Source organism: Fusarium oxysporum, chromosome 6 (genome assembly GCF_000149955.1).
Source record: "Fusarium oxysporum f. sp. lycopersici 4287 chromosome 6, whole genome shotgun sequence".
Taxonomy (NCBI): Eukaryota; Fungi; Ascomycota; class Sordariomycetes; order Hypocreales; family Nectriaceae; genus Fusarium; species Fusarium oxysporum.
This window is the reverse complement of record NC_030991.1, coordinates 586,130-598,531: the sequence shown is the minus strand read 5'-3', so window position 1 is coordinate 598,531 and position 12,402 is coordinate 586,130. Positions and strand designations below refer to the sequence as shown.

General features: G+C 49.3%; 3 protein-coding genes across 3 annotated transcripts; 1 reads left to right on the top strand and 2 right to left on the bottom strand.

Moving 5' to 3' along the window:
* Nucleotides 1-2,646: 2,646 nt before the first annotated feature.
* FOXG_07057 (uncharacterized protein) lies at nt 2,647-4,702 on the top strand. The gene has a single exon (XM_018385689.1). It carries the CDS (start codon nt 2,840-2,842, stop codon nt 4,316-4,318), a length of 1,479 nt encoding a protein of 492 aa, XP_018244341.1. The 5' UTR covers nt 2,647-2,839; the 3' UTR covers nt 4,319-4,702.
* Nucleotides 4,703-5,789: 1,087 nt separating this feature from the next.
* On the bottom strand, nt 5,790-8,807 carry FOXG_07056 (uncharacterized protein). The gene has a single exon (XM_018385688.1). It carries the CDS (start codon nt 8,700-8,702, stop codon nt 6,471-6,473), a length of 2,232 nt encoding a protein of 743 aa, XP_018244340.1. The 5' UTR covers nt 8,703-8,807; the 3' UTR covers nt 5,790-6,470.
* A 1,774-nt stretch (nt 8,808-10,581) lies between these two features.
* On the bottom strand, nt 10,582-12,178 carry FOXG_07055 (uncharacterized protein; the record flags this gene model as incomplete). The annotated part of the gene is made up of 5 exons (XM_018385687.1): nt 11,849-12,178; nt 11,385-11,757; nt 11,061-11,309; nt 10,962-10,992; nt 10,582-10,900 (listed from the first exon to the last, which is right to left on the bottom strand). The coding sequence occupies exons 1-5, from the start codon at nt 12,026-12,028 to the stop codon at nt 10,582-10,584; spliced, it is 1,152 nt and encodes a 383-aa protein (XP_018244339.1). The 5' UTR covers nt 12,029-12,178.
* Nucleotides 12,179-12,402: the final 224 nt, after the last annotated feature.

The following is a 12,402-nucleotide window of genomic DNA, read 5'->3' as shown; positions in this document are numbered from 1 at the left end:
TGCTCATGCTACCCGCCTCCTCAATCGCATCCCGGTTCAACGAAAACAATGGCGAACTCCGTTTGAGATGGTTCATGGCAGAAAGCCGAACCTCTCTCATCTCAAAATCATTGGCTCTCTCGCCTATGTATTGATCAAGAACAAGAAAGCTCGTCCGGCCAGAGCGAAACTACAAGAAAACGCGCTCACGGGATGGCTTGTCGGATTCGACGCAACTAATATCCACAAAGTTTGGATTCCACACCTCGATCGTGTTATTGTATCTCGTGATGTTCAAATTGACGAGAAAGTCATGTACGATCCACAGCTTGCCACAACTCGTCCTGAATCAGGACAGGCTCTCGCCATTACGGTCAACGAAGTTGATCTGGACGAAGAAGATGTTGAGCCATTGCCTATCACGGAGGATATAGCAACATCAGTTCCTGTTTCGATCCAAACAGAAGTAGAGCCACCTCCACTAGGGTTGCTTCTCACACCACAAAGCTCACCTGAACGAGCAACAGCAGGGGAAATACAGGTTGAACAGCCAGACGTGTTGCGGCCCCCGAATCAAGCAGCTCTCCATCAAGCATCATCGCATCCTCGGACAAATATGTCAGGAGAAGAGGCACCCAGAAAGGAAGGAACAACGGACGCCGAGGTGCTCCAGAACCTTCGGACAACTTCTGGGAGAAACATCAAACTGTCTCTGAGAGGTCAGGATGCAATCGAAACATTCAAACCGCGCTCCACCCTACATCGAGTTCAGAAGCGAGCACGAAGACAGGCATACACCCTACGACTGGAACGCGCGAAGCTGGGACATCAGATCGCCCACGCCTTCGCAGCTGCACGGTCAATCCGAATCCATCGGAGGGACCTGCTACCACCACCTGAATTCTGGCATCAACTAAAACGGCACCCTGAGAGAGAAGGCTTCAAACGAGCTGCAGGCGCCGAGATCAACTCACTCAAGGAGAAGAAATCCTTCCAACTAGTTGATTGTCCAGAAGGCAAACAGATACTGCCGCTCAAATGGGTCTTTACCTACAAACTGGATGATACAGGACATCTCATTCGTCATAAAGCCCGCATCTGTGTCAGAGGTGATCTCCAACACCACTCTGGTGAAGACATCTACGCAGCAACCGGTGCTTATCGAAGCTTCCGGATTCTGATGGCTCTCGTCTGTGCGTTTGGGCTGATATGTCACCAAGTTGACTTCAAGAACGCCTTCGTCAACGCTGAAATGGACGAGGAGGTCTACACCACATGCCCACCGGGATATGGTCAATCAGGAAAGGTCTGGAGACTGCTCAAAGCGCTCTATGGTCTGCGCAAGTCACCAAAACTGTGGTACCATGAACTTGTACGGTTCCTCAAAGACCTGGGATTTGAACAATGCCCAGATGAACCATGCATTCTCATTAACAACGAGACTCATCTTGTCTTGTTTCTTTACGTCGATGATCTTCTCATCATCGCACAATCTGACTACCTCCAACAAGTCAACGAATTCAAAGCAGCAGTAAACGGCAAATACGGGATTAAGGATTTGGGAGAAGCAATCACCTTCCTCAACATCAGGATCCTTCGAGATACCAAGGCCAAGAAGCTCTGGATCTGCCAGGATGGATATATCGACAAACTTTGTAACAAGTTCGGGATCGACAAATCAATGAGAACGACAACTCCTCTCATTCCGTCGTACCGTCCCCAACCTTTCGAAGGACAGGCCACTATTCGACAGATAACAGAGATGCAAGAAAAGGTAGGATCAGTTCTGTATGCGGCAGTAGTAACAAGACCAGATGTCTCCTATGCAGCTAGCCAGTTAAGCCAATTCGCTATGAACCCTTCACCAGAGCACCTGCGGTATGCGAACAGAGTTCTCTCATATCTCCAGACCACACGGTACTATGCCATCGAGTTCTCGGGCTCTGTGGATAAGGCCACAGCAGTAGAGACAGGCGATGATGAAGTACTACAGCAGTCAAGCGACGCATCGTTCGCGGATGATCCAGAGACTCGAAGATCCACCCAGGGCTATCTCATGAAGTTGTTTAGCGGGGCAATCATGTGGCAGTCTTCAAAACAGAAGACTGTAACCACGTCAACGACTGAAGCGGAACTGTTATCGCTGTCTCATACAGCGAGGGAGACAATAGCTCTATACCGACTGTTCGGTCAGATATAATTCGATCCAGAACACCAACCACGCATCCTCTGTGACAATCAACAAACAGTGGGACTGGTCCAGAAAGAGAGACCACAACTAACATCAAAGTTAAGACACGTCGACATCCACAATTTTTGGCTAAGACAGATCCATCGAGACGGCAAAATTACAGTTCAATGGGTTCCAACAACAGACATGCCTGCAGATGGCTTCACAAAACCTCTTTCAGCAGAAAAGCATTCTCACTTCGTGAAACAATTGGGCCTGGTTGATATCTCACTGCGGATTGATCCAGAACACGTTTCAGAGGAGGATATCGATCAGGATGATATGCAGATCTCATCTGATACAGACTGAAATCTGGGGGGGTGTGTCGCAGGCCGGGCATGGTCTCAATGATCCTCAGGAACAACAGCCCTTAGTAATCAAGCTGGGTGATTTAAAGTAAAACCTGTGGGTTGGAATACCCCACACAGAAGACAATCAATCAACTCACTACTGCTGCTCATTATGAATGACCCGACCTTCAATCCACTTTAAGCACATCCAGTGCGACATACGTTTTACAATCCAGTGAACGACCCACTTCGGATCACCAATCAGGATGAAGAAATCTTGGACATCCTTAGTGATTCATTTAGGAATGGGACAGTCAAGATCAAGCACATTGCTCTCATCATGCTCGAAAGCACTAGAGAGGAGCTCTTTCCCCTACAACAGGGGTCAGACATTCACAACATCATCCTGGATTCTTATAAGGGACGAAAAGACGGAGATGGTGTCAATGCGCTTTTATCCCAACTAACTCCAGTGGCGGAGATGATCACTGGAAAAGCGGGCTGCTGGAAAAGAACAAATGGTTCGGATCTCGCCAAGGTACCAATACCAGAGTGGAATGACACAACGCAGGATGGTTACGGTGGCATCAACGTCATAGGTGGTTTCACTGCCGCTTCTCTTTCGTTCAAGAGCTTGGCTGCGACTCACTGTGGAGTCTGGCCTATGCCTGTCGACAGCTTTCAAGAATCTGAAGCGCAGAGTTACCAACCTTGCATCTCACAAATCCTACATCTCTTCAATCAGAATAAGGGGGCTAAGACGGCTTCGAACGACTTCCTGGAGCAGAAATGGCTCACAGCCTTCTTTCAATCTATAACAGACAAGTATGATCGCCAGGACATATTCAACAATGAGATGGGTTTCGAAGAGATCGTAGCTAAGGATGTCTTGGAACAAAGAGCTAAGGCACGGTCCGGTTTGGAAGAAATCAACTATTTTGGATACCCTGAAACAACTTTAAAGACACACGTACGAGAGCTCATTGAGAAAGTGCAACGGGAGAAGAAGAGAATGTTCTTTTCCCATTTCACTAGCACAACCCACCACCCTTGGGGACTACCTCGTGATTCCAAAAAGATCGAGTATGTGAATACACAAGGGAATATGGGATGGCATAGGGACTTCAACAGCTACTTGAATACTGTGAGGTTCCAGGATGCATGGCTCGGTGAGCTTCTGCAGTTATTCGAACTACACGGCATTGCCAACGAGACTCTTGTGGTCCTTGTCGGAGACCATGGGCAGGCATTCAAAGAGGATATCACCACCAGGACCGGAACCTACAAGAATGGCCATGTCAGCAACTTTCGTGTGCCCATCACGTTCAGGCATCCTCATATCCCTCGCATGCAGTACGAAGCGAATGCAACTTCAATCTCCATTCTTCCCACGATCTTGGACTTGCTCATTAACACCGGCTCGCTTAACCGCAAGGACATGGCCGTAGCATCCGACCTCCTTCACGATTATGAAGGACAATCGCTCATCCGGCCATATAAGAGCTCTCGAAACGGCCGTCGTGCATGGAACTTTGGCGTCATCAACAGCGGGGCGAGTATGCTCTCAGTGACGTCCGCAGATGCGCCCTGGAGGCTTGTCATACCTCTTGACGGTGCATCTCAGTGGAGATTCACCGACTTGAAGAACGACCCGCTCGAGCTTGAGCCTCTTGAGAAATGGTCAATGGAACAATTAGTTGGTGATGTGAGGAATCTCTATGGCGAGGAAGCGTCGCAATGGGTTGTACAAGCTGATGCTGTGGCTCAGTGGTGGGCTTGGGAACGTAAAAGGCTCTGGGGATACAAGTCTACGAAATAGACCAGAGCAACCAGTCCACGGTGGCTCTTCGAGGTTAATGCTTGTAGCGCAGTGAATTTTTTATTATCAAGCACAAAATGTTGCATTTGACGTGGCCGTCGATGCTACGAGGAACTGTTCAAGACATTCTGTTGTTGCATACATCTGTAGTGTTACAGATGGGTATATTGTGATTACCCGGCCACATCTAAACCCTAGTTAAAACGCCACTCGGCGATCCTAAAGCTTTCTTCAGGTAAGAGCCAAGCACCAAGAAAGTCAAGTAAGATGGAAAGCATCCGGATACGTTTTGAGAGTTTGACTGCACACTTGAGAGAAGGAGAGCATTGCAAGGACGAGTAGTCAGCAGTTTTTATTACACTACTGGGCCTGGGGGAATTGAAGAGATGGCATGACAAGGTATTGACATCCACACAGCCGGCTCAGAGGCGTGTTACGTTAAAGATCGCTAGTTGTACGTTTAAAATTAGGAGAGAAAAAGGGATTTAAAGTCCTCGTTGGATGATGAAAATACGGAGTACTGAAGCATCAAATCGATGCTACTGTGGCTTGTTGTGGCTGAGATGATTCCGTATTGAGATCGGCTAGACTGAGGAAGTATTTCTCTTGTTGTAAGTTAAAACCTCAGTTCTCAATAAGCTCTCTTTTTTTACTAGCCTTCCTTCTTCTTTTTCTTCTTCGATGAGTTCTGCCCCATAAGTACTCCGGCTGTAGAACGTTTTAGACGGACCATTCGTATGAAAGGGATAGACTGAAATAGCTATGTTATAGAACACCTACAAATAATGCCTAGGGTACGTAGCTCACAAGGTCCCATTCCGGGCGCAAAGCAGGGGCTTATTGCGTACCATGCGAATTTGTCCAGAGAAGTCTAACCGGCCCAAAACTCCCACCTAGCAAGCTGGTAGTTAACCTGTTTATTACCATCTCTGCCTGTCATGCCGTCTAGATTATTTTCACTGAGTTATGCCACATTTCTGTCTAAACCCTTTCCCCGTGGCCTTGTCCCCGCTATAGCTGGAAACAACTTCCAAAAGACGAAATGGTACTTCTTGCCTTACCGCCAGAACTTTACTTCATAATTGCTACTTTCCTTGAGCCAAAAGAACTTGCCACTTTGCTTCGCACTAGCAAGCAAATTTACCCTATCATTGACGACATGTTATATTACCGCGATGCGAAAAGCGACAGCCCAGCTGCCCTACTCTGGGCTGTAAAGAACGGAAGGTTAAACACGGCTAGGAAGGCCATCATTGCTCACAAGTGGCAGTGTACTTCCCATGACATAGAGTCCGAATGCACAATTCAATCGACACTAGACAGGGTCCTTTGCCTAGCATCATCGGGGGGGCATACACGTATTGTCCAACTTCTTCTCGATGAAGGCGCCGATGCTAATGCACCAAGAAGAGGGCGCCCAACAGCCCTAAAGCTAGCATCATTACACCGCCACGAGAAGATTGTTCAGATTCTGCTCAATAATAATGCTCATTAGTACCACACTAGCTATATTACATTTAGTTTGGTATTAACTTATTACTTCTTGATATATTTTTAGATTAATGGCTATGGCTTAACTCTGTATTCGTAATGGTGCTTAGCGTTAACTGTTACTTCCTGACTGCTATAATTATGCTTATGGTTATCTGCAAACAGTGCGACATCGTGGGATTGTTCCGGACTCTTGGTCTCAATAGAGACAGAATCGGGTATTTGGTCAGGTCACCCCAATCTGTATGGTTGATCGACAGTCCCGGACGGTCAATGCAGAGTGACTGGATTGCATGATATCTCCTGTTTAGCCCGCGTGATCTTCCAGATAAAATATGGGATTACGTAGAACCACATCAATTGGTTGAGCACAGTTCCTTGGCAATCATACTTTGGATTCCCAGGAAGTGGCTCAAATTGGCACGCGAGTCTCCCAATGTTGGCAAATGGTAGCACTGTCTCCATTACTCAGGGGTGGCTGGCTCGTCATGCGTATTCACGCCGTTGAGCAGGCTTCAGCGCTTGAGTGTCCGGATCCGATTGAGAGCCGCAAAATCGGCCACGGAAGCGGGCGAAAGAGCCCGCTCAGATATTTAGGGGATATGTGGTGCACCTCTGTATGCTTACATAGCCGGGGGGAAGTTGGGGTTCAAATCGACATCTACAATGAAACAGTGCAGCCAGGCCGATCATGGCCTTCAAACCCTTCCAAGTGCCGTGATCTACCATAATGATAGGTCTCAGAGTCGCGCCCACGCCTCTTTCTCTTACCAGTTAACTTCGATACCTGCTTATGTTGCGCCGGTCGCAACAGGTTCGCCAAGTTGAAATCGATGAGCATGATGCGGTCACGCTCGTCGTTCCAGAGGAGGTTCGCCTGCCGCATGTCGTTGTGTACAACGCCTTGCTTGCGAAGCAGCTCCCGTAGCCGCGTCTCCTCTTCTAGGATACTTTCGTTCGTCCCCATCGTATCTCCTACCCACGACATCAGCAATATGTGAACGATGTCAGCCAATACCAACGGGTAGGGCGTCTCCAAATCGATGCTGCCCAAGCAAACGGGGACAAAGTGGCCCTGCAGTGGTTCTAGACGCGAGTAGACATTCGCTTCGTGTTGCAACCCTGTGACAGCCGCGGCGAATGTTCCTTTCCCAACAAATGTATACCCGTAACATCCCAGTGTCAGCTTGAAGAGTGCCCCTGTATCACCGTATTTGCCATCGCTGTCCAGGGGTTTCAAATAGCGAAGGCGGTAGACGGGGCGAGCTAGTTTCTTGCATAATAGTTCTCTGAGACGAGTGGCACTGATGGGATGCGACAGGCCGCTTTTGGCACGGCGATGTAGAGCCACATTCGGACATTTCTCATCGAGAAGCCCATCTCTCTTGAGGCCCAGCAGACAACTTTGCGTGCAATACGGTCGAGTCTCGAGTTCCGACGCTTCGCTGCCTGTAGACCCGTCGATCCCCGGTGTCATGTCTTTTCGCTTTTTCGAGCCACGGGCTGACACTTGTAGTGATGGCCGCGGACCTTGAGTCCGTCCACTTTCGTCAACCAGAGGCTCGTCATCGCCACTACTGGTATCGCTGGCATCAATTTTCGGCAAGGGTTCAGAGTTCTTGCATGATGCCCTTGTCGTTTGTCGCAGCTCTACTGTGAGTTTCTGAGCAGCAACTATAGACCCAGCATACGACGAGACAGAGCGTGTTGACTCTGGCGATGCTTCCTCCTCCGTTGTTCCACCGCACATCTCAGCATATGGCTCTGGCCATTCGTTGAGCAATGAGATTGCCGCCTCTCTCCACTCATTAGACTTCCCAGAGCACCGGCAGGTCTGCAAGCAAAATGCGGCGAGTTGTGCAACGGCGGTGTAGAAGGGATCAACCGTTCCGTCCTCACGCTCGGCGTCACTCTCTGGCTGGGCCATATGGTAATACAGCGCTGTGGGATCGTCTCCGATGTGCAGGAAGATCAACGACTTTCCAGCGGTAAGGTATCCATAGCTACTGCCGAGCCGAATCATGTAGTGGAATGTCTGTGCCAATGCTTTGGCAACCGTTTCCTCAATCTGTTCCTGTAGATGACTCTCCCCGTCCGTGCTAGCTTTCCCGCTGGAGATTCTTGAGATGACACGGATGAATAGGTCCTCTCTATGCATGGCCCCCCGAAAACTCTCGACCGGGATTTTATGTGCTGCTTTGTACTCGCTAGGAAATGCGGTATTCTTTTCCCCCGAATTCCTGGCTCGAATACACCATCTATCTGGCCCTTTTCTTCTTGAGGCTTTGCGTTGCCGTGCCACCCTTTTCTTTGGCCCGGATTGCCCTTGTACAGCCTCGAAGAATACCTCGTCATCGTTTCGATCGATCTCGTCGGTCTCCGTCAGGCTGAGAGGGTGGTTCTCGAATGTGATCGCTTTGCAATCGAGTTCGCGTCCGATCGGGTGATTTTGGGATAGAGAACCAAGCGCGGCAAAAACGTTCTCCACAGGATCTTCTACAGCTAGATGCTCAAAAGTCCTGAGGTCGTCCTCGCTGGCCACGGGCCTTTTGTGTGCAGCTTGCGCTATCGCGCGGACGGCAAGTCGTGAGGGCAGGAGGAAGCCTTGTAGTATTGCCTTAATGATGGAGTGACACGATTTCTGCTCGTCGAGAAATCCATCCCAAGGTCGCAACCATAGAGGATAGTATTTACCCGTCACATCTGTTGCGCCGCCGCCGGACGACTTCGACTTGTCCTGTACCTTGAGGGTCGTGAAGAGGTCTTTGTGGCAGAGTTGCAGGTACTCGTCGTAAGAAGTGTCTCGTTGATCGCGTCTAAGATCCTCCTCCCGTTCTTTCAACTCCTTCAGCTCACGCCGGAGTTTTTGAACCTCGTCATCGTGATCGGTCATCGTGATCGGTCTTTGTCTGCAAAGTTGAGGGTGTTCGGGAATTACGTTGACGCGCAAACAAGCTCGGCTCTACGTATCGCCGTTCGGATAAATGACGGCAATAGTACCATTGATCCGATTGGTAGGACACATCTCTTTGAGTTGTGCGCAGCCTCCAGTCTGGTCTAAGCCATTTATAGTCAGACACCAGAAGCACACTTTAGGTGATAATCTGCCTGCCGCTAGTTGATCGTGAAGATTTTCCAGTCATGAACGCGTATCCTCTTGGTGCTGCCCACTTGTTGATAGCGGCGAGCAGAGCCTCTCGTGAATCGTATATACCCTCTGGCGGGAGCGCATCATCAGGAAATGTCGCTTGGGCTATGATGAAGCCCAGACCTGGGGACTACAGTTGTGACCAGCAAAAGCAGCAATGGGTGCAGCCCCTGAAAACCGCCGAATGTGGAGTTTGGGCCAAATTGAGGGCTGACATAATCCGCACGCCTAGGCGTTTCCCTATGGGGCCCCTTACAGTGGGTGTTGCTGACTAAGTGTACGGGCCTGTGACTGTACGGACCTGTGCCCCTAGATGGCGCCGCGCTAGCCATGTTAGGAAATGTAACGCTTCACTGATGAAGTACACTATTCTACAATAGGAAATGTAACGCTTGATCGCGTGTCACTCTATCGCAATATACCATGACATGCCGCGACAGCAATTTTAATCCAAAAATAATAAAACTTAGTCTTTTATAATCTCTAGACCAGGAAACTATATTTCAGAGCCAAGTTCAACTATATTACTGGGGGCAGCGTTGAAAACCTAAGCTGCAATTGCCTACTGGAGTCTTGACCGCTCGAAACTAGCCCACGTATACTTCCAACGGGCACCGCTGGCCGGACCAGTCGGCCATCGCGTTCAACAATCCAGTAGGCTCGAGAGGGCCCAGAGGCCCATGTCTGCAAGTAAACGTACTCGAAATATGTCTCGATGTCTGCCTTCCTGGTAGATCTCCGCGGGTGTTGGGGGTAATTGGGGCAGGTCTTGGCTGTAATGTTGTATGCTGAGCGTGAGGTTGATGGTGCGATACTTGCAATGCAGACAGGAAAATCCATCGTAGGACCGGAGCTTTTTGTCTTCAGGTGAACAATCTGCAAGTGGCGCAGCCTGATCTGGATTTTTGAGGTCCAGTGTAGCTAGTACCTCGCTGAGACCTTTCCGCCGAGATAGAGGGATCTTGTGTTTATCTCTCAGATGATTGGTAGGATGGGACCCATTGGGGGAGATGGCGTGTTTGCATTCATCATCGCAGCAGATTAGTAGTTACGAATCAGGATGAACACATAAAGAGAGCGACTCAAGGAATTGAGAAGGCGACTGTGACTGTTGTACCCCTGCAGTCGGGGCAATAGGTGACGATTCCATGATATTTATCCCTCGCTATGCTGTTATATACTGTCACCGCTTCTATATTATATTCTTTTACCAAACGGTATCTTGAGCCTGGAGCAGAAGGCGAAAGGAAAGAACGTGGAAGGAATGGAATAAAAGTGGGAAGTCAGAAGCACAAGTGCGCACGGATAAAAAGGAGGTAAACAACAAGTTGGTTTTATTGAACTTGGTTATCATATCAATGGGCACGGACAAAAAGTATAGAAGCTACAGGCAATTTTACGGCAAAACGCAGGGGAAATTTGTAGTCGCCTGGGTTGGCACGGACAAAGATCAGACAATGCGGCGGGATTTAGCTCAACCTTTGTACAGTAGGGCTTCAGACATTGTTTTAAATAAAGATACTGTATGGCTATCGCAACTATACATGATCTGGCGTGCACTTTGACTGCGTAATATAATAACTTGCTTATTGTGCGATGCTATTCTAGTTTGAATAATAGCATGCTATGTAAGCTGTGGCTTGCGTTGACGAATATTGTCCGCCGTCTGGTTCTGGCCGCGTTCCTCGTCGTGGCTCGGTTCTTCAAGGAGCAGGACAGACCCCATGCGTTCTTCCACCTCATCGCTTGTTCTCCGCTTCTCTATCTCGACTGACTTGTTGGTTGCCGTGATATTTCTCGTCCTGCTTCCAGGTCTCGCGCCACTTATTCGATTCAAGGACGATGGAACGGGCGCGGATAAGAATTTCTTCCCAAATAATAGTTCAAGGAAGGGCAGGAGCATAGGGATGCAGGCGGCGATTATGACACTGTTTGTCTCGATACTGCGAATAATGGGAATAGGTCAATGGCAACATGCTAGATTATATCAGGAAGACTACCTACGTTATCCAGATCACGAGGCTCCCTGAGTCATCTGGTCACCCAGGACGTCGTCAGTAAGGGTGTCAATGTTGTGCTGTTAAGCGGAGGGTGCGAGCTCACAAGTATAATCTGTACCGTCTCCCATACTTGGAACTTCCATGACCTTGCGTACGGCAGCACAACCAGCACTTAGCGCAGATATCAGTCCGTGTCGTGACTTGACGGGGACTAGCTCGCGGCAGGATACAAACCAAGCACCGAAGCCAAGGGCTACGCTGAGGGCCAGCTTCTTTTTCAGATGCATGTGTAGGGACCATAACACTATGGCTGGGTATATAGCGAGGTAGAAGTCGACCACAGCCGAAAATGCTGCCGTTTGTCCACCCATTACATTAGTATATCGGACACCTCTCCTTCCGCTCCCGAGAATAAGGGCCCACTTACACCCCACAACAACCGAATAGACGATTGTACCAGTCGAGCTACGGCACTTCGCAGGGGCATATAAGGTCCATCGAGCCGATGGCGGGTCGCACTCTGAGTAGTGGACGCCGAAGGCGCCGAGCACGAGGACAATGTTTGCGATTGGGAGGCTCCAAAGCAACCGCTCGTGCGGAGGTGATGGGAAGAGGATCTTGATGAGTAGATTGACAACGGCGAACTTGGGTAGCGCGAGCGACAGCACGCCTGGGACCAGGCCGACCATGAAAAAGAATATAGAACGATCGAGTTCGGCGACTGTCAGCGTCGCCTCGTGGCGGCCGCTGCCGGCTAAGATAGCGGCAGTCCAGCAGCCTACGTAGGCGAATACGAACCCCTATTGAGCGTTCAGCAGTTGTTCCTGTTCCATCGCCTGTGGTTGCTGAAGTGGGGTAATTGCATCATAGAGAACAGAACAGGGAACCGACAAGAGACAGAATTATAACGTAGTCATCGATTGCTAAGTGACCGAGCTTCTTATACCTCGAAAAGACCCTGCCTACGACAGTGAGGGATGAAAGGGCAGTGAATGAGTACATAACTGCCATCATAGCAGGGCCTTTGTTCTGAGCCGCGATATCAGGCGGAAGCGAATGCATCGCTGGCATTCGCTTCCTGACATTCCACCTTGGGATTTTTTTATTTTTTTTGCCCTTGTCGGACGCAGTTGAAGCCGAATGCTGGCGTAACCTTGGAAAGTCGTAAGGCGCCGTAATCGAGAGGTCCGAACCGTTAAGACGACGACTAATGAATACACCAGGTGCGATATTTATAGGGCAATTGCAAAGGAAATAAAGATCAGCAAGCACGGGCCCATGCCTCAATAAACGTGACGTTTAAAAGCGTCGTTTTGAGCGAGTTAGGTTATGATTTTGCTTTGTGGGAGGCTGGGGTGCTGAAACTATTTAACGCCACATACTTCAGCCTTATTTCATTGAGTGCCACAGGCCTCCACTAGGGTCAAGAGAGGTATAGGCCAGAA